General features: G+C 38.9%; 1 protein-coding gene across 1 annotated transcript in view; it reads left to right on the top strand.

Annotated features, from left to right (window-relative positions):
• CUNH11orf80 (chromosome unknown C11orf80 homolog) overlaps window positions 1-22882 on the top strand; it is a 78479-nt gene that overhangs the window by 39421 nt on the left and 16176 nt on the right. Inside the window, exons 5-10 of the mRNA XM_054697548.1 lie at window positions 9093-9202; window positions 14928-15011; window positions 16513-16568; window positions 16902-16973; window positions 18810-19009; window positions 20408-20554. Of these exons, the coding sequence (XP_054553523.1) occupies window positions 9093-9202; window positions 14928-15011; window positions 16513-16568; window positions 16902-16973; window positions 18810-19009; window positions 20408-20554 (669 nt within the window). The remainder of the gene's footprint in view (window positions 1-9092; window positions 9203-14927; window positions 15012-16512; window positions 16569-16901; window positions 16974-18809; window positions 19010-20407; window positions 20555-22882) is intronic.

The raw sequence follows: 22882 nt of genomic DNA, 5'->3' as shown, positions 1-22882 counted from the left end.
ATTTTTCAAGTTTAAATGTTAAATTTCTGCTTTGTATTGCTGACCCTTAGTTTTCTGATACATAAAATGAAAAACAGTAGCCTCTTTTGCAGATAGTTTTAAATTAATTTTATAATGTGAAAGCAATTTGAAAAAGTATATCCTTTGTAAATGAACATGAATGATATCTTTAGGTAGTTCCGTAATTATTTCGCATCCTTTAAAAATGATAAGTACACTGTTTCTCTGGGCCTTAGTCCCTTCCTGTTAAAGCTCTGTCATCTCAGTTTTTACTTTTTAAGTAGTTATCTCTCTGGTACTGTCTTCTTCACCCTATTATTACCACCCAACATTATCCAGTCTTTTCCATTCTTCCAAGACAAGGAACAAAAACAACCCTCAGTCCTGCTGTTTCTCTCCTTTCCTATTTAAGTTTCTTAAGGAAGCAATTTCTATTTACTGCTCTTACCTGTTCTGGGTCACTCAATTCCTTAGACCCTTATAAGTGAACCTTTACTTTGACCATTCTATTGAAACCCCTCCTGAAAGGTCAATACTAACTACTATTATATTTTTGCATTTTAAGTCTTTCATAATTACAAAATGAATGCATGTTGTACAACATTTGGGGAAGGCAATAAAACATTAAAAACAACTCACTCATCGCCTACCTTTCAGAGATAATTATTTCTAACATTTCGATGTTTTTTTCCTTCTAGGCTTTTTATAGTAATAATTATAGGCCACAGGGCCTTCCTGGTGGTGCAGGGGTTAAGTCTCAGTGCTATCAAGTTATCACAACTGTGGCCTGAGTTCGATCAGGCCAGGGAGCTGACCCACATGGCACAGCAGACGTCTCCTGTCTGGCTCACTGCTTCCCTCAGCAGTGTATTTCAATAGATTCACCTGTTCTTCTCCCCCCTCTGTCTGTGGTGAATCCTCTCACCACCCGCATCTCTGGCCTGTACTCCAGTTCTTGTATGCATAAATAAATAAAAATAAATCTTTAAAAAATATATTGGCCAAATTAATACATCAGACCATATCTAACATAGTTTCCTTTCTTAAAATTAGAATCAAACTATATTTACATAGCTTTGTAACATAAAAGTTTCTAGATAGTGAGCATTTTCTAAGTAGCTTAATTTAGTGACCTGTTCAGAATTTTTGTACCGTTCATCATATTTTGTACATAATAGGTAGTCAAAAGGGCCTCCCTAGTGGCGCAAGGGGTTAAGACTCAACCTACGAAGCTGTCCGCAGCCTCTGTAGTATGAATTCGATCCCTAGCCAGGGAGCTACCCATATGGTGCAGCATACCTCTCTTGTCTCCCTGCTGCTCCCCTCAGCAGTGTATTTCAGTAGATCTGCCTGTTCTGTTCTCCACTCTGTCTCTGGTGAATCCTCTCACCTCCCACACCTCTGGCCTGCACTCCAGTTCTTGTATGCATAAATAAATTAAAAAAAAGAATTAAACAAAAATTTGTTGAACAAATGTATAGCTTAAGAGACAAATTTAGAGGCAGAGCGTAGGACTGTAAGATTTAGTCATTCTAGTTAGCCACTTACCAGCTTTGTTATGATTATCAGCAACTTACATAACCTCCTGTGCCTCAGTTTTCTCATATATAAAGTGGGAATAATACTTAGACTGTTAGGGTGATTACAATGAAAAAATATGTTTTAAATAATGCAAGAAATAATCCCATAGTGCCTGGAACATAGAAGATGCTTATGCTTTTACCACCTCATCTCCTGAATCCTGACTCCAGGTTTGCTGCCGATTTCACCAAACAAGTGGTTACCCAGCTTAGTGATCAGAATTTTTCTTTACTTTTTCTTGCATTAAATATTCAATCAGTCTCAAATTTTACTAATTTTACTTCCTAGATATTTTTTGAATCTGCCCCTATTTTGTCCATCCCCAAAATGGTCTTGATTCAGAATCTCGTTATTCATACCTATAATAGTTTACTGAATTGTCTTATTTCTATTCTGGCCCCTCAAATCTACTTTCTTCAAAGTTGCCAGCCTCCAAAGTTCAAAATTATAGCCACTACTTGATCTGTTAACAATCTGTCTTCCTCACTAAAACCATGAATTTCTTGAGATAAGGTTTTTGTTTTAATTATCCATTGTCCCCAGTGCTTATCTCAGTGTTGACCATGCACTGGGTGCCCAGTGTAGGGGTTTAAAAACATCTGAGATTTTGGGCCACCCCTGTGGCGCAGCGGTTGGGCGCTGGGTTGTAAAGCTGCCCGCAGCCTCTGTAGTGCCGGTTCTATCCCCAGCTGCTCCCCGGCCTCTGGAGGAGGGTCCCACTTCTTCTGCCTGCTCTGCTCCCCGCTCTGGCTCTGGTGAATTCTCTGCGAGGTCTGCGCGCCATGTGGGACCCTCCCCTCCGAAGCTGGGGAGCAGCCAGGGATCGAACCAGCGTTGCAGAGGCTGTGGGCAGCTTCGCAACCCAGCGCTCAACCCCTGCACCACCAGGGAGGCCCATGGTACAGATTTTAGAGGCGCCACCTGGGAGGCCCTGAATCTGGTATTTGGGGGTGGGGTAAATAAAGAAGGAAATATATTTTTTTTTTAAGATTTATTTATTTATGTATACAAGCACTGGGTACAGTCAGAAGCGAGGGAGGGTGAGAGAATTCACCAGAGCCAGAGCGGGGAGCAGAGGGCGGCAGGAGAGGTCTTTGCGCCTTGTGGGACCCTCCTCCGGTAGCCGGGGAGCAGCCGGGGATCGAACCGGTGCTGCAGAGGCTGCGGGCAGCTTCGCAACCCAGCGCTCAACCGCTGCGCCACCAGGGAGGCCCAAAGAAGGAAATATTTTTGATAACTTTAATGATGTTTGTTTTAAGTTTTCTATTCAATTTTGGAGAAATAGATTTCTTAAAACACATACATACACACACACACACACACACACACACACACACACACACACACACACACACACACACACACACTTGTCCCTTACTCCCTTTCATTCATACATCTAATACATGTTTTTTGAAAACCTGTTCTCTGTTATGTGTTAGGCATTTCATCTTAGTTTTCCAATTAATTGGTAGAAATTATTTATCGTGTCCTTTTAAGATTCAAAAACATTTGTTCTCATCTCTTTGGCGTTTCTTAACGGTATTTTTGTGCCTTTGTCTTGATGGAGGTGATAACATTGATAGCAAACATTTCATTTTAAACAGTAACGTTAAGTATCTTGTTCAAAGTCATAAATCTAGTAAATAATTCAGTGAGATATATGGACCTACAGACTGGTTCCAGATCCTATGTCTTAACTGTTATCCCACAGTATTTGGGTCTACTCTATGGGCACTGTTTTGCTCATGGTTTGCCTGTTATGTTAGTTTTTCAGATTGCCAGTTCTTCATTTTTGCTCAATGAATGACCAGATATTAATACACCTCTTTGACAGCTTCTCTGCTCTCAAATTACAAGTGGAAAAATCTAACCTGTGTCACATTTGTTCCAATTGTTGGGGCTGTGTGAAAAGGCAGGTGTAGGTTAGGAAAAATGATCAAGTTTTTCTCCTTCTTCAGCGTGTATTCTTTTTTGTTAGGCAAGCAGTGGGAGTGTGAGGCTCAGGTACATATTCCTTTGTTAGACTTGAATGACCACACCTATGCTGACTGACTTGCTTGACTGGATGAGTCCTTCAAATTGCAGCCATGGCGGCCAGTCTCTGCTTTTTGCCCAAGTGAATGAAGATTTGACACAACATTGCAATCCTTCACTGAAATGTCTTGCTTTCTATTTCCTTCTCTCAAGCATGTCTGGGGTTGTTTCATAATGTGGATATAATTAGTCAATTTAACTAATGACATTATGCCACAAAGTCAACCCAAGAACTTTTCATCTTTTGGCTTAATGAGCTTTATTCTTTAAAACACATTTGGTATTACTGCTTTACTTACTGGTGCATTACTTGTAGGCATTACTATAAGACTATATTAAAGCACAGGAGTCAGGCCAAGCAAGACCAAATAATTACCGGTTTGCTGAATATCTTAGAGGGAAAAAAAAGCAAGCAGTCAGATCTCAACTTTTACCACCATTAGAGAAATTATTTTTATTTATTCATTCATTTATTTATTTATTTATTTGATTTTGATGGGCTCTTTTTTTTTTTTTTAAAGATTTATTTATTTATTTATTTATATAAGCACTGGGTACAGTCAGAAGCGCGGGAGGGTGAGAGAATTCACCAGAGCCAGAGCAGGGAGCAGAACAGGCAGAAGGACCGAAGTACACTGCTGAGGGGAGCAGCGGGCGGCAGGAGAGGTCTGCGCACCATGTGGGACCCTCCTCCAGTGGCCGGGGAGCAGCCGGGGATGGAACCGGCGCTGCAGAGGCTGCGGGCAGCTTCGCAGCCCAGTGCGCAACCGCTGCACCACCGGGGAGGCCCTAGAGAAATTATTTTTAAATGAAACTTTTTCTTATGGATGTAATATATAGCCCATGTAAGAAAAGTGGAAAGGAAAAAGGAAGGGAAAAAAAAAAGGGAAAAACTTTCTGCACAATAAATGTTGGCATTTTACTGTGTTGTTTTCAGATTCTCCCGATGTACTTTTAATATAGTTGTAACCACAATATATACATGACTTTGTCCTACTATATTTTTGCACTTAACAATAAGCATTTTTCATGTTATGACAGAGTCTTCTAATCTAATTTAATGGATAGATTGTCCATAAGCTGTATCATCAGTTTGTTAACCATTTCTATTTTTAGGCGAAATGTAGGTTTGTATTTTCTTTTTTTCCTCCATTATCATGAATAGCAGCATATTATAATGGTTAGGCACTCATACTATTTATTTTTTGGAAATTATTTGATCTTTTAAAAGTTCCTGCCTCATAAAGCTGTTTGGAGGAAATGAAGTAATATACCTAATGAAATAATATACCAAAATGAAGTAATGTACCTAATACATGTATCACAGTAATTATTCTGAGTATATAGTTCTCAATAAGTGCTAATTAATGTTAATGTCATTGGGGGTGGATATCTTAATGCATATAGCTTTTTACTTAATTAAAAATTTAGGGCTAATTTCCTGAAGTGGAATTAATTTGATCAAAGTCTATGTATATTTTTATGGCTCTTGAAATTGCATTTAAAAAAGTTGTGTTATGTAATAGTAGCATGTCATGTAATAGAATATATATGACATGTAGTGGAAGATCCTAATTTCACTGTATTTTCCTAGCATTGAGAATTTCAATTAAATTATTTTAGCCAACTACTAGTTAATGAAATGATATATAGTTTTTAATTTGTGTTTGTATCTTTTTGTAAGTATTTACTATCTGTGTTTTAATTTTTTTATTGGTACTGAAATACTCATTTGTATCTAGTTCAGCAGTGGTCTTATTTCTGGACAAGCTGGCAAACCATACAAGGTTGGAAGCATCATAATTTAAGTGGGTGCTAAAACTCAAATGAGAAAACAAAAAATAAAGACCCCTTTGGGAATAGACAGGGGCACTTAAAGGAACCACAAATATGCCAACAATATTCTCCCCCCTTTTTAAAAAGGATTTTTTTGGCTTAAAATATTTCACTCAAAATAATTTATGTCAATTATCAGTCCATCTGAAAAGCTACATACTGCATAATTCCAAGTGTATGACATCATGGAAAAAGCAAAACTATAGAGATAATAAAATGATTAGTGGTTGCCAGGTACTAGGGAAGAGTGAGAGTTGAACAGAGGATTTGCAAAACAGTGATACTATTCTGTACAGTTACTACAGCGGGGGCACCTGTCATTATACATTTATCAAAACCCACAGAATGTTTAATACCAAGAGTGAATCAGAAGGTAAACTAGGGACTGTGGGTGGTAATGATGTGTCTGTTGATTCATTCGGTTCATTGACTGTAACAAATGCACCACTGTGAATGTAGTGGGGCAGGCTGTGCATGTATGGAGGTCAGGGTATATGAGAACTCTCTGTGTGTTCTAGCTTGACAAAAAGAAGCTATCTGAATGTCTGTAAAGCACATAAAAAGTAGGTAACATCATCAGCATCAGGGCATGCAAATTAAATTCACAACCTACCAGAATGGCTAAAATTAAAAAGACAACACCAAATGTTAACAGGGATGTGGAACAACCAGAACTCTGATATAATACTGTTGGAGTATAAAGTGGTGCAACCACTTTGGAAACCGTTTCAAAATTTCTTACTGTGAAGCAGCACCTACGCCATGCCCAACAACTCTATTTCTAGGTATTGCCCCACAACATATGTCTCAAACAAGATTTTAAAAAGAATGTTCATAGCAGCTTTTTTCAAAATAGCCAAAAATGGGAAAATCTAAATGTCTAACAGAAGAGTGGACAAATAAATTGGATATATTCATACAATGGAATGTCATTTAATAATAAAAAGGAATGACTTACTGATAGATACAATAACATGAATTAATGTTATAGACATTATGCTAAGTTAAAAAAACTGAACACAAAAGAATTATATATTATTTGATAGTAAAACTAGTGAAGAAATTAATTTTCAGGATTTCTAAGGGTTTTTTTTTTTTTTGCCATTACTTTCTGTTTAACTGGTAGCAGTGAATTGTTTCATGACTTCTTTTATCTTTGAGGGTATAAAATATAAAGTACTTTATTTTAAAATCTCAGACCAATTAACTTTTTCCTTAAGTGTAGATTTTGTTGGTTGATGTGTGTCTCATATTTCTTTGTTGTTTGGTGATTTCTACTTTGTTGGGTCTGTTTATCCTGAACATAGGTTGCATCCAACAGCCTTGCAGAAGGAGCTCCCTGGGGTGCTGAGTCCTTATCTAAAGGGTGTATTTCTTTGATCAAACTTTGCTTGGGTAGTAAGACACAAGGGTCTTGCATCTTTGATTATAAAGTTTTAAGTCTTATCCCCACTTAGAGACATGATGGCCCTCTAGTCCTCATCCCGCCTCTTTGCTGCTGCTGCTACTAGCATCACTTGGCTGTAACCAACCAAGTGATCTCTGGCCTTTGTTCATGTTTTGGTCCCTTTCTTAGACCTCCTGTCTGTGGCCTGTAGGGTTCTTGCTCTTAAGCCTGTGGGGTGTTTTAATATTAGCCCCACATTTTGTTACCAGTCCTGTCTTCTCCCCCCCTACCCCTCAATGGTGCATCTTTGGCCCTTAATACCATTGTGGATCTTTTTTCTTTTTCCTTTATGAAGGTGAGAAAAGAATCTCTCTCCATTTATGGTTTATAAAGATTTCTCTGTAATTTTTTTTCACCATGACTTGCTATTACTTCATGTTAAGATTTTAATATATTTGTTTTGTTACTTTATGAATTTAAATGGGAAGATGAGATTTTAACATATGCTCAATTTATCTTGAAATAGAATACATTTAGTTCTGTTGTTCCATCTGTACACATTTAAGGGTAGTCGTCAGTCCATCTGAGTCTGTGTGTTTGGAGTGAATTGAAACTGACTTCCCCCAAAATAGCTATCCAATTTAAATTATTAAGATTTCTGAAGAATTCAAAGTTATTTACAAGCTGTTTTGTCACGTGTATACCTGTTTTCTCCATTTTGTACTCTAGTAATACTTCTTGAGGTAGTATTCAGAAACAGTATTTTCTTATTTCACAGAAAAAATAATTGAATCACAGAGAAAAGCAGGTTGCCTTAGGTGAGAAAATCAGTAAGTGGTAAAACGGAAGATTGACGCAAGGCATCCTGGTTCAGTGCCAAGTACATTAAACTTCAGTGTAGCATCACCTGCATAACCTTGCTACCATCTTACCCTGAGCTTTGTGACTGAAGTATATTTGAAAAACTAATGCAAGAAAAATACTGCCCATTAAGATTAATAGCTACAGGGCCTCCCGGTGGCGCAGCAGTTGAGCGCTGGGTTGCGAAGCTGCCCGCAGCCTCTGCAGCGCTGGTTCAATCCCCGGCTGCTCCCCGGCCACTGGAGGAGGGTCCCACATGGTGCGCAGACCTCTCCTGCTGCCCGCTGCTCCCCTCAGCAGTGTACTTCGGTCCTTCTGCCTGCTCTGTTCCCCGCTCTGGCTCTGGTGAATTCTCTCACCCTCCCACGCTTCTGACTGTACCCAGTGCTTGTATAAATAAAACAAACAAACAAATAAATAAATAAAATAAAAGAGGGAAATAAAATATTATATAAAAAAAGATTAATAGCTACAACTTGATCTTGGTGATGTCCATATTTTTTGAGATGGCTAAAGCTCTGTTAGATAGTATTAATGCCTCAGGAAAAAGTTGTGCTGTCTCCTGCATCTTAAAGTATGTTTTATTGTTATTAGGTCTTTCAAATTGAGTACTATAATATCATAATCAACCTCATTTACAAGGTAGAATGAAGATATCTTTATTCACATTCAGTTCTTCATCATAATATTAACATAGCTGGGAAGAAGGGATGGCACTTTACACAATGGGGGCTGTGATTCTCCCCTCCACTGTGAATGCCAGGTGCATAAAGGAGAAGAGTGGTGCATGCTCAGAGCTGCTCTCTGTTGTTGATGATCCAGAGCTCACTCATGCTTGGTGGAAAGATAGTTCTGAGTCAACACATATAAATACCCCAAGTTGCTAATTTACAAATTAAATTGGCAAGAGTCTGCTTTTTTTGTTATTGTTAAAGACTACCTCATTAAAGAACATACTATATTGGGCAAATGCCTGAGAGGGTCATTCTTGAATTTTTCAGCTTTCAGTTCTAAATTAGTTCACTTGCTGGATTTGTGTTTATTAAATAATGGACTGATTTATTTTTAAAAATGCAAGAATATTAGCTAAAGCTACCAACTTTTAAGATTTCTGGCATTGAATATAACACTGTAGAAATTAACTGAAAATACAAATTGATTTAGCCAATGTGAGAAACTGAAAACATGAGATTAAATGTCTTAGCCCATAAAATAATTATAAATGTTCAAGCAGTTTGCTGATGCATAGCCATTTCCAGTCATACTTTAAATTTTGCAGGTAATCTTTTCATCAGGGAAAAGCCTTCTTGGCTTATTAGTTTAATAAACAATTCCAGATACTCTGATGCTTATCCAAACTGCTTGTTCTACTTTGTCACCATTTCTTACACAGAAATACAGTCTATGCTGCATGGATTCTCTGCAAAGCTGAATTGGACTTCAGAAGAAGCCAGCTATTTTCAGGACACATCGAGGGTATCAAACGTCCAGATGATTTGTGAGGCAGGTTTTTTTTTTTTTTTTTTTTTTTGTGGTTCTATAAATTACGGATGTTTTGATTCTTATTTTTCTACATATCTAGTTAACAAGAAAGAAAAGCCTCAGTCCATCACAGTTCTAAGGTGAAATAAGGCATTGATTTCCAAATTTGCCTGTGCAGATTTTAAGTCACCTGGCAGCTACAGAAGTACTGATGTTTATATCCCACTCCAAGAACTGTTGATTTCATTGGTATAGGGTGTTGGTTAGGTCTGTTTGAGCTGCTGTTAAAAACACCACAGATTGGGTATCTTAGCCAACAGAAATTAATTTTTTCATACTTCTGGAGGGTAGAAGTCGAGGATCATGGTGCCTTGTCGCTCTTTCCTCTAGTGACCTTTCCTCCATGCCTCTGTTCAGAGAGCTCTGATTTCCCATTCCTGTTTTTATAAGAACCAAACCTATCAGAGTAGGGCTCCACCTTATCACCTCATTTATCCTTATCTATGTCCGTTAGGCCCTGTTTCCAAGTATAGTCACGTTAGGGGCTTGGACTTGAACATATGAATTTTGGGGACACAATTCAGTTCATAATACGTGTATCCTGGGCTTTGGAATACATTAAAATTCTCAGCTGATTGCTAATGTGCAGATAAATTTGAGTGCCCCTGAAAAAGCCATTATTTGAATTTGGATCTCTTGAAAAGGAAAACAATTGTCTGATTCCCCGCTTTCCTTCTTTTAAGTTGGTAGAGGCATAAAAAATTAAAGTGTTTGAAGCATTCTCCTGAGAAGCACTTGTGAGGCCTTTCTCCATGTCCAAAGAGTTATATGCTCCTTCTTTAAGGAATGAGTGTGGTATCGGGACAACAGTATCCCTGTTTGTGCCTTATCTTCTCTAGGGGAATGAAGGGAGAACAATCTGGAGCAATTAATGGTTAGTCAGCTCTGAAACTATTAATGTCAAGTAGCAAAAAAAAAAAAAAAGCCCTGATTCCAGCGAACCAAGGAAAGCAATTCTAGAAAATGAGATCTTGTGTTTTAGCCAGTCTGAACAAACCGGTTCATTCTTATACCTAATAATTATATATATATATACACACACACACACACACATATATATTTTAAGCCTCCTGACAACTCTGTGAAGTGGGTAGGACAAGGATCATCACTCCATTTTATGGATAAGAAAACTGATATGCAAATAATTTGGATGATTTCCCCAAGGTCATATGAAAGTTCTGTGGCAGAATTGGAGTTTAAATCAAAGTTGTGCTCACATTGATCAGAGTTGTTTCAATGTTTATTCTTTCAGAAACCTGTGTTGTTGAAGTCAGATATTGAAGGTACCACCCAGACATGTTACTTAATTGCAAAAAACTTGGAATCTAAAGGAAAGATGCCCCATAGACAGATAATCACAAGACAGTGTCCTGTGTCCTGTAGAGGGGGACGCTGAATGCTGTGGGAGCGCAGAGGAAGGGTGCAGAGCTTAATGAGAAGGAATCAGTCTAGAGGTTTGATGAGATTGAAAAACAGATTTTTGTACATATCAAGAATTCCGAGACTTTAAAGAATAGGAAGTTGTCATCAGAGTGATGAAATGTCTTGCTCTTTTTTTCCCCCCTTATTGCAAAAGCAATGTTTCAGGAAAAGGGAAGTGAGCATTTAGAGCACACATAATTTGACTTATCTAGGTAACCACAGCTGACATCTTGGGGTATGCCTTTTCTCATGAGAATGGACTGTTTCAGTTTAAGGTTTCTAAAATGGCACAGTTTCAAACTATGACCATTGAGATAGATGACTGAAAATGAGTAGAGGTCAAGAAATTGTGAGACTAAGTTGTTGTTTAGACTGGTTATCTACCTGGATGTGGCAGTCAGCCAAAATGACAGCAGGGCTTAGAGTGCAGAGAAAAACTGTGAACTTAATGCCCAGTTAGTACTGGTGATGGATAAGGAGACATAAAAGTGGTATCTCAGAAGAACAAGAATTTCCTGAAAGCTCAGTTGTCGCTAATTCTGTGTAGTTATTTAAAATATATTTGAAGGAGGAGAATAAGAATAGAAATGGGAAAATGATGAGGAATTTCATCATACATGCCTTAGTTGGGGAGTAGGGCCAAGTAGCAAGGTTCATGCTAATGACTAGGCATGGTGACATCCATGGAAAAGCTGTACTAGTGAAACACTGCTATGGGCATGTGAGGAGGGCTAATCCCAGGGAAGACTGAGGAAGGCTTCATTTAGGAGAGAGGCTGGGTTTTGTGTTTATACTCAGAGCAGTCCTGAATCTTGGGGTTCATTAGGCTGGATAACATGTCCATCTAAAAACAATTTGGCTTTATAAGATCTTGGTAACTTGATTCATTTTCATATTTTTGCCATAGTATTAAATGGTGAAATGGGTAAAAATATGCATGTAAGCATCTGTATATTTCTATCATCTATCAATCATCTTTCTAAAAGAAAGATGGAGAGAGGGCCTCCCTGGTGGCACAAGGGGTTAAGACGCAACCTATGGAGCTATCTGCAGCCTCTGCAGCACGAGTTCGATCCCCGGCTGGCCAGGGAGCAACCCACATGGTGAGGCAGACCTCTCCTGTCTCGCCCACTGCTCCCCTCTGCAGTGCATTTCAGTCAGTCTGCCTGTTCTGCTCCCCACTCTGTCTCTGGTGAATCCTCTCACCCCCCGCATCTCTGGCCTGTACCCCAGCTCTTGTATGCATAAATAAATAAATCTTCAAAAATAAAAAAAAAGAAAGATGGACAGAGGGGGAGAGAGGGAAGAGACAGACAGATACTGTCTGTCATACAGGGCCCATGACTGCATGCCTTCATATTTGAAAATATGAAACAGCTCCCATAATCTATCATATAATTACACTTGTATTTAAAGGTGAAGGCTGAAACCTGTGATTATTTGATAGTGGTTTCTGCTGTACTGGGTTGGCAACCTCTATTTTTTCCTAACAAGAAGTAAATTCACTGTTTTTATAGGCTTGTGAGGCCTTGGTTACTGGGTTTCTAACTATAAAAGACTTTCTTTGCCAGTGTCCCTGTCTCTTAATAATAGTACATCTTAAAAGGAGCAGTTTGCTTTGTGTTAGCTGCCTCCACTGGGCTGATGTTAGGTCATCTTACATTCATAGTCTGGATTAAATGTCAATCCTTCCTGTATGTTTCTTTGGCATCTCATATATCTGAATCACAAAATTTTTCACATTGTCATATCAATGACTTGTCTTTCTTTTCTACTGAATTGTGAAGTCTCTAAATTTAGAATTCAAAATTTCTTCTCTGTTGGCTCAGGTACATAATAAGCTACATTGAGTATTCATGAGTGAGTGAATAAATACATTTTTTTCAGTAGTCATGCATAAACATTGCCTGTCAGACTCCATAAAAATAATGATATTAAAAATGAACAATGATGTAAAAAAAAATCCATTGCTGGGCACCTGTACTGCCCAAGAGAAAAACTAAAAAAAAAAAAAAAAAAAAAAAAGATTATATCTGGTTTAGATAACTATGTGCACAGAAAATGAACACTCTTATTTAGAGAGGCAGCATTATATAGTGGAATGTGGACATAGGAATCAGTCAGGTCTATGTTTGAATCCCAAATCTGCCACTTAACTAGTTGTGTTTGACCTTGGGCAAATCAGATAGCTTATTTAGTCTCATTCTCCACACCTATAAAATGGGGGCTTTTCTGACTTGCACATAAATTGCTGGACATGCAGTAGGTTTTCATTATTAGTTGTAACCCCTCTCTGGTAGCTGCTGAAGGAACTTTAACTAACTTGGTTGCCTTACTGCTAGATATAATTAGCCTTTTCTATGATACACCCTATAATCACCAAGGTTACAGAAGTTTGAAACTGAGCCAAGAGGTTGTTTTAGAAATGTTTGTTAAGTACAGAAATTGCTTTAAAGAGACCATTGCTTTTCTACAACCTAAACATTTTATAATAAAGAATTTTAAATGATGTGACAATGATATGTATGTGCAGTTACTATTTAATTACTGCTGTTTGCAAGTATGAATCATCATGGACTTGTTTCCAGAATTTTCTAACCATCCCCATCTATTTTTATAATAATTTTTCAAATCATTTTTTTCTAAGTATCCCCACTCAATAGTTGTTGATCTCTTTTTTAGTGTACTTATAAAAAAGTATTATAATGATTCTTCTTAATTAGATGTTTGCATGTTTCCTCTTTAATTGTATTATGAGGTATTGGGACCTGGGACCATTTTTTGTGATTCTCTTCTCATTCTCCTGGACTTCTCCATTTTCTAGGAAACTCCTTCAAATTTGATTTTAGGAACACTATATTAAACACAGTGAGTGAGTGAGTATAGAAGAGTGGTAAATATTAAAGCTTTGGAGCCAGATTGGTTAATTTCTTTTAGACTCATTTTTTCCCTCCATAGGTGTGGGTTATATGTAACTAATAGTGTTTTTGTGCAGGGTAAATGAGTACGTACAAGTCAGATACTTTAATACTATTCCAGGAATAGAAAAATTTCTCATTAAATGTAAATCTCATATTTTTGGAGGATATCAGAATACATTGGAAAGAACATGGACAATTGATATTAGATAGACTTAGGGTCAAATTGTGGCTCTACCCCTAAACAGCTGAATGACTTCAGTCAAGTTGCTTAATGTCTCAGAGCCCCCTCCCTCCCTTTTAGCCTACAGAGAGTAGATTCCTACTTCCAGGATTGTAATGAAATGATATAGATACAGTATTTGCAAAATGCTTGTCACCTATTAAGCATTCAGCAATTTTTTAAAATATGTATATTTAAAGAACAGGTTTATTAAGGAAAGGGAAAGGGACAGGTTTGCTGAGAGAGGCCTGCATGGTCGCAGGCGGGCGGCCTGGAGGAGAGCTGCCTCCACTGAGGGAGGTCAGTGAAGAGAAGTCCCGGCAGGGTACAGGCCATGGGCAGGCGGGGAGGCTGCTGCCCTGCAGAGGAGAGAGTTGGTAAGAAGAGGCACCTGCATAGTCACTGGTGGGCAGTGGGAGTGCTGCCGCATTCAGCAATTGTGATCTGTCCTTGTTACTATGCATAATACATACGTGCCCATAATACATACTTTCACATTATTATTTGATCCTTAAAACAGTTCTGGAAGGTACAAAGGGTAAGTTTTATCCCTGTTTTGCAGTTAGGAAATAAGGTCTAGAGCAATTAAGTAAAGTTTTTCGTGTTTACTTATATAATTGTTACAGAGCTAGTATAGAGCATAGGTCTTCAACTTTTGAGCTTTTTGCTTTGTAGCTTTTCCTTAAAAGTAAATGTTTGCCTGAATGGATTGACATTCAATAACAAGTTCATTTCACTGTCTGCTCCTTTGACTCCACTCAGATTCTTAAAACATAATCCCCACACATATTAGGATGGTATAGTTAAAATATTTATTCTTTTTAGCTACAGTCTCAATTACTTTTAAAATTGTTCTGAAAGGTAGTTTTGAGTTTGTAGGTTTTTTCTGATCTTTGTCCACGTTTCTCCTGAAGTTCCGTGAAATAGGTACTTTAATACAAGAAGTCATGGCTATTTAGATTCCTTTTTGTGACCCATTCTCAATTCCAAAGATGTTTCTGCTTAAATGGCTGAGAAGCTTTCCAAGGCATAGTGCTTTTATACAAAGAAATACCACAATTTAATTCATTTGTGCTCTTGGGTTTATGTGTATATGGTTGGTGTTTCTGTTGTGTTGTTACAGGTTGATGAAAAGCCCAGAACTTTGATGACAGATAGTCTGGTTATAAAGAATTTTTTACACAAAATCAGCATAGTACAACCTAAGGTAAGCTGTTCTTTTCTAAAATAATGATTCTCTTATTTAAGTTCTATGCTTACAAGAAACCTCTACTCTAGGATAGAAGGATCTGGTTGCTTCTCTTCCTTTTAATGAATTTTTAATATTGAGTTGATTTTATTTCTGTGTTCCTAAGCTTGATGTAAGTCACATAACATAGCTGCTAATCCTTGGATATACAGAGTGTGTCTGGGTTCTGTTTTTCCTTCCTTACTGGTTTACTGTATCACCGTGGAGTCTGTGCTTAACTTTTCTGTTAAACTTAGATATAAACCTTGTTGATTATCCCCTTCTTTTCTAAAGTGACTCTAAGAGTAAATAAGGAAACTTTTAAATATTTTCAACTTTGGAGAGTTAAACTTTTATTATCTGTATTTAGATGTTTATTAAGATGAACAGTTAAGTGTACTGTACCCCCATTTTTGAGGTCCTGATTCAAATAATTTTTAATTTTTTAATAACTCCCCCTTTCCTTTTGCTTACTTCCCACTTTTTCTGTCTTTAGCAGGGATCAGTGCTTATTGCGTGCATGTCACTATTTTAAGTGGTCTCTGTGCACTCACTCACTCAACCCTCACTTTTGTGAAGGAGATTTTTTTGTGAAGGAGATTTTTATCATCATCATCATCCACACCCCAATTTTATGACTGAGGAAACTATGGTACAGTTAAATAACTGCAGAGGCAAAATTGGAACTCATGCAATCTGGAGTTTCATATTACCCATTTTGTCACATAGAAAGAAACATATACATTGGAGGTAGGAATAATTAGAACAGTGAAGTAAATTGGAGGGGGGACATAGAGGTCAGATCGGGGACATGGGTAAAAAAGCAAGTATGAGAACAGTGGAAAGAACAGAAAGAAAAATGGATGGTTCCCTTAAGAAGGGGGAGAAGAGATACATTGGGAGAGTAGCAGAGGACAGAGATGTAGATTTTCCTGATAATTTGTGAATACTTGGAATTGTGTAAGACTGAATATCCTTGAGATTCAGAATTTAAACACAGGCAAGTGTTATGTTTGGGGGAGATACAAGTGAAAAAAAGGTAATAGAGAATTCTTTTCTCCTTTAGGAACTGATTATGGAAGTTTTTTTTTTTTTTTTAAACCATGCATGCCTTTATGGCCCCTTCTGTATACTTTTCTTTTTTTAAAGATTTATTTATTTATTTATACATACAAGCACTGGGTACAGTCAGAAGCGCGGGAGGGTGAGAGAATTCACCAGAGCCAGAGCGGGGAGCAGAGCAGGCAGAGGGACCGAAGTACACTGCTGAGGGGAGCAGCGGGCGGCAGGAGAGGTCTGCGCGCCATGTGGGACCCTCCTCTGGTAGCCAAGGAGCAACCAGGGATCGAACCTGCGCCGCAGAGGCTGCGGGCAGCTTCCCAACCCAGCACTCAACCGCTGTGCCACCGGGGAGGCCCCTGATTATGGAAGTTTTAAACTCTATCTTGGTTCATATTCTCACACCCCATTTATTTTGCAGATTAAATTTAATTTCAGTGTAAAAATGAATGGAATCTCCTCCATAGAGATGTTTGGGTGAGTCTTCAAATCCATACCTCCACTGTTTTCTCTGTCACTCTTGTCCTCTTTGCAGTAGGATCACAGTTTGATTTCTTGACTGAAACTTGAAACTAATTTTCTTATTTTGTATTAGCTTTTCATGGGTAAGTAGATTTATTTAAACATTTCATGTTTTTCCCTTTCACTACTGTGACTGAACTTAACAATTGCGGTTTTCCCCTTGGTTAATTGGTTACTGAATTCCAGTAATCTCTGGGGGGTGTCAGTAGTCACAGGCCAAAATTTGTATCAATCAGACATTGGTTTTATAACTTCTGAGATATTGCTTAACTTTGCTTTGCTTTGTAGGGTACAGAATGAACCCACTTTGAGCCTGTGGAATGGAATTGCTCTTGTTGTAAACTCTCAGCATTATGTGAGGTGAGGGAAAAGCATTGCTCTCCCTTCCCATGTTGTACTCTTATTTTGAGTGTGAATGTGGATGTGGGTAGAAATTGAAAATGATCTCACTGGCCATTTTTTAGTGCCACATGTCAGATTCTGTGCAAGAAAAGTGAAAGCAAAACTTTCAAGCTGTTTATATTGAAAATTATTTTTATTATTGACTCCTTGAATATATTTTAATTGACTGGAGGACCTGTTCCTTCTCCTCTCCAGGGCTTGTTTTCTACTGTAAAGGAAAAAAAAATAATAAACCCTGCTAATTCCAGTCTCATTTAGACATGAGGACAGAGAGCTAAAGAATTTAAAAGGTTGCTGGAACTCTTGGCTAGAGAGATACTGTGAACAAAGGAATTCTTGTTAATTATTTTTTGTGCATCAGCATCTTGCATAGGTTTACAAATCGTTTCCACACCTCTACCTTCTTCAGACTACCAAAGGGAAAATCCATGGAGGAGGTAGTATGGAATATGAAATACCCAGAATGGTCTCTCTTGCCTTCCAAAGTGCAGCATGAATTATAGCAAGAAAATAACCTGATTACAGTTCAACTAATTTATTTCTTTCAAATAAATAGTTTCTGGCTCTACTTACATGATCCTGAATCAACATTGATAGTCACAGGAATTTAAGACTTGAAGAGACTGCTCGTGGATTTTCACTCTCCTGACTCTGGCTGAAAATTTCACCTCACCTCAGATTAGAATAGTTTTTATTCTTTAATATGTGCAGGAAACAAAATCCCCACCACGTATCTTTCTTTATAATCTAGTATTACAAAATACTTACATGTAGACTGTTACCATAGATTTACTGAAAGTGTTTAGGCCTTTAAACCATTATCTGTGGACTTATTTTCCTGGGTGGCATGATTGCTTTAGAGAGAGGAGACGGTTCATTAATATTTATTTGATATTTGGAAAAGAGCTGTTGGAAAATGAGCAAATACCAAATTTCATTAGATTCTTTCTAGGAGAGAAAGGCATCCTAAGTTTTACTCACTGTTTATTCTTACATTGTACATTTTTGTACAATATTTTATTTCTCCTTATTTGTATCAAACAGTAACCTAAGATAAGCAATAGCATGTGTGAAAGCAGACATTTAAGTTTCACGAGGCCAGTTTTAAGTTATTTGTGATTCAGGGACCCTTCCCTGCTCCCTCATCCCAGCGTGCTGATCTTTAAATGATCTTGGGAACTTCGCTCAGAACCGTAATTTTAGTAGAAGAAATACCCTTTTAAAATATAAAACTGCCATTAGTGGCAGCAAAAGCAGAAGTCATGACACCATTCCCGAAGTGCCCAATTTGCTGTTCTTTCTATGGCTTGTGATTCCTTGAGTGGGACACAGTTCCTTACTCCAGCAAAGCTGATATGGTAGTGTATGTGGTTATGCTGCAGTTATAAAAGGAAATCTGAATGTCCTTTTAAATAATTTCCTTTTTTTTTTTTTAAAGGAGAACTTTTTTTGTTTATTTATTTATTTATTTATTTATTTATTTATTTATTTATACATGCACTGGGTACAGTCAGAAGCGCGGGAGGGTGAGAGAATTCACCAGAGCCAGAGCGGGGAGCAGAGCAGGCAGAAGGACCGAAGGACACTGCTGAGGGGAGCAGCTGGCGGCAGGAGAGGTCTGTGCGCCATGTGGGACCCTCCTCCGGTGGCCGGGGAGCAGCCGGGAATCAAACCGGCGCTACAGAGATTGCGCGCAGCTTCGCAACCCAGCGCTCAAAACCGCTGCGCCACCGGGGAGGCCCTTAAATAATAAGAGGTAAAAAGGCTAACTTTATCTTACCTGTTTTTTGACAGTAGGGCAAAATTCGGTACAACTGAGTTACTGTGTGGCAGAATCCACCCTGTGCTAGGATATCCAGTACCGCTTTTTATCCCTGATGGTGTGCCTGGCCTGGGCTTGCTGGGAGAGCTGACGCTGACTCCAGCTGCTGCGCTGTGTCCCTGCCTGGAGCTCTTTTCCAGCCAGCAGAATAGAATTTCTTCAGTTTCCATATCCTTTTGATGACAGAGTCCATCTAATTGTCTTTTAAAATGGATTTTATATCCCAATTCTTAAAGAAACGCTTGACATATAAATTCTGTATTTAGAAACAGGTAATAATTGTATAAAAAGAAAAATCTAACATGAAAGTCATTGAGAATTTCTCCAGGAAACTGAAAACTACGAAATGTGACACGTGACTCACACTTGTCATATAATTTGTATGACTGAAGCATGGAATGAATGATGCAAGAGGGAGAGATGAGGCTGTGGTTGTAGTTTGGAGTTGAAAATGGTGGCTCTTTAGAGCCTCACTAAGGAGTGTGAACTTTATTCTCTATATTGTGGGGAACTACTGAATGGTTTGGGAGTCTTTAGCAGCACTATGGGATGCGTGGGAAAGAGAAGTTAGTTATCACTCAGTAAATAAGTGCAGTGAGGGAGGGAGATAGCAAGTGCCTAATTTGAAAGTGTGATGAGCATGGAAAGGAGGGAGAGACTTATCACTGGAAGGAATCAACATAATAAGGTATCAATTTAGCATATGATTGAAGCTATAGAAATAATGAAGTTACGGAGAGTATGCTGAACAAGAACAGAAGAGGATCAAGACCATGGTATGATAAATACCAACTGAGAGTATCTTTTAGGGACAAGGAAGGAACAGGATGGTGATGAAGACTGCATGGACATTTTGTATTTTAAAACATACTTTTTCTTAATCTCTGGATCAATATGAAAGTTTCTCTTCCTCTTTATCTTGTTCTCCAGAGGGAATAATACAAAATTTCTGTCTTCCTGGAGATTACATCTTAGTGGGAAAATTTAGCAGATCAGTAGGTGTTAGAGGGAGGATGAGACTAGGGATGAGAGGACAAGAGAAGGAACCACTATGGGGCCTGCACTTCCTGGTCTTGCTTGGAAAATAAGGTTAGACAAGGTGAGAAATTTCCTCCTCAATCTGAATACACTCAAATACTTGCTGGGAAATATTCCTTTGTATATATTTCCAGCATTGAATTACACTTGCTGCTTCTGTGTGTGTTAAATGTAACCTGAAGTTAGGTATTAAATCTACGTATCATCTTTGTGTCCCCAGCACTGAGTGCAGTGTCTAGCATGCAGTGCCATTCAAACCTATGATTGAATGAATAAATAAATGAATTGTCCTAATACTATACTGTAGCTCACACTTATTAAACCCAGAATAAATTTCTGGGTATTGTACTGGATATATCTCTGGTGCCTGACACCTATCTTTGGTGTGGACAAGGCTTAAGACGTCACCGCCTAGCACACTAGTTTATTTCTGGGAGTGTGAACCAGGTCAGTGTTATGTTTGTTTTATGTAAGTGAAAATGTAGTCATAAGAAACCAAAATTTGGCGATTTTCTTTAGCAACTATACATATTTTTATATGGGCCTTCAGGTCTGCCTCTAGTATTGCCAACTCAGGAGCAGCCAGCTACTGCTGTCTTCAAAGATACTTCTTATTTCATCAATTGGAAGAAACACCACTTATGTATGGTGCCCAATTTGGATCTCAATTTGGATAGAGGTATATCTCCCTCTTTTTGCACTGGAATAAAAAGAAACTTGGATAATATAGAGAAATGCTTGGAAATAAAAATAGCAGGTGTATGTAAAAACAGTGATCTGATGGCTTAGGGTAGGGGGTGAGGATGAGGGCATGACCATGTGTGAGAGTCTGCATGGAGTGAGGCAAATGGATGTCAGCAGGGCAAAGCCCCACCAGAGCCCTTTTTTTTTTTTAGCATACAAGAACTGGGGTGTAGGCCAAAGGTGTGGGGGGGGTGCGGTGAGAGGATTCACTAGAGACAGAGTAGGGAGCAAAACAGGTGGATCTACTGAAATACACTGCCAAGGGGAGGAGAAGGTGAGACAGAAGAGGTCTCCTGAGTTACATGTGGGTCAGCTCCCTGGATGGGGTTCAAACTCAGGCCCCCTCGGTAATAGTGAGAGACTTAACCCCTAGAACCAATAGGGAGGCCCCAGAGCCCGTTTTGGCATTACACATTGATGCTGCTTCTCCGCTCACTTCCTGCACTGCTTCCTCTGTCCCTGTTCCTCTTGTAGTAGTCAGTGCACCTTCATCTTCTAGGGACTGGTTCAGAGAGTTTCTGTTGTTCATTAATCTGTGAACTCCGGGGCTTTAGAAAAATTACTAAGGGATCAATGACATCTTGTGGGAACTATTGTAGAAATGTTTCTTAGTGAAACATGAAAATATACATAAAATTATTTGGAAAAAAAACGAAAACACTGCATAAATGTAAGGCATATAAACCGTAGAGTAGCAAAACTAGGACGCTAGCTGTGGCATTGGTGTGGAGCCTAAGCACATTAACTTCAGCTGAGTTGTGCTGAAAACTGGATGCCTAATGACTGGGCCAACAAAGAAAACTGTGAAATAGGAATATGAAACCATGACCTGATCTCTAGGCTTACAGTCTTGAGCTTGATGGGTGTAGCTTGAATCCTCTGAAATTTAGACTATCTGGTCATTTGGATCCTGAGGAAGATGACCAGCAGGGAGGACTGGGACTGGGATGAGAAGGTTGAAGCCTCCTGTGATGGGTTTGTCTCTCAGGGGAGATGATAGACTCTTCATCTAGGAAGTACGCCAGAGGAAAGGCTTTTTTTTTTTTTTCAAGATTTTCTTATGCATACAAGAGCTGGGGTACAGACCAGAGATTGTGGGGGGTGAGAGGATTCATCAGAGAGAGAGTGGGGAACAGAACAGGCAGACCGACTGAGGGGAACAGCGGGTGAGTCAGGAGAGGTCTGCTGTGCCATGTAGGTTGCTCCCTGGCCGGCCGGGGATTGAACTCGTGCTGCAGAGGCTGCGGATTGCTTCATGGTGCGGTGCTTAACCCCTTGCGCCACCAGGGAGGCCCAGAAAGGCTTTTTTTTTGAGTAGGTGGAATGATAGGAGGGTCACCTTGGATGGGGTCTCTGGAGGTAAGTAGTTTTGTGACGAAAATGTATGGTTTTAACAGACTGGTATCATGACATCTGGGATTTTTAATCTCTAGTGTTTTGCATATTTCCTTTTCTCTTTCACTTTTTATTTTCATGCTTTGTTAGTTTTCTTCTTCTTTGGTTTCTCTGCCAATTGATGCCTGAACTTTCTCAGTTAACTTTGGAAATGAATAATGCATAGAAAATGTTTATTTTTCTCCCTAATTACTCTAAAGGGCAGAACCATGATCCACAAGGAGGTTCTGTACAGGGATCTCGGTAGAATTTAGGACTGTTGTAATACAAAGGTCAGGTTCTAGAAAGTAACTGTAGGGCATTGGATTACTTGGAAATAGAGAAATCCTATAGTATTGTGGTTAAAAGCACATACTTTGGAGTTAGTCTAGTAAGATCTAAAGCAGTTCCATTACTTACTGTCATACAGTGGGCAATGTTCTTAGCCTATTTGTGCCTGTGTTCTAATTTGTAAAAAGGCATACGAGTAGGCCCTACTTCACAGTGTTGTTGTGAAGCCTAAGTGTTAAGATAGTACAAATTTTCTTTCTTTTTTTTTTTTAAACTTTTTTTTTTTTTATTTGTTTGTTTGTTCGTTCGTTTTGTTTATACATGCACTGGGTACAGTCAGAAGCGCGGGAGGGTGAGAGAATTCACCAGAGCCAGCGCGGGGAGCAGAGCAGGCAGAAGGACCGAAGTACACTGCTGAGGGGAGCAGCGGGCGGCAGGAGAGGTCTGTGCGCCATGTGGGACCCTCCTTCGGTGGCCGGGGAGCAGCCGGGGATCGAACCGGCGCCGTAGAGGTCGCCGGCAGCTTTGCAACCCAGCGCTCAACCGCTGTGCCACCGGGGAGGCCCAGTACAAATTTTCATGTCACCTGCCATGTGTC

Source organism: Talpa occidentalis, unplaced genomic scaffold (genome assembly GCF_014898055.3).
Source record: "Talpa occidentalis isolate TD23 unplaced genomic scaffold, MPIMG_talOcc4v2.1 talOcc4.17, whole genome shotgun sequence".
Classification (NCBI taxonomy): Eukaryota; Metazoa; Chordata; class Mammalia; order Eulipotyphla; family Talpidae; genus Talpa; species Talpa occidentalis.
The sequence above is the reverse complement of the archived record's forward strand: the minus strand, read 5'-3'. Positions and strand labels throughout refer to the sequence as shown.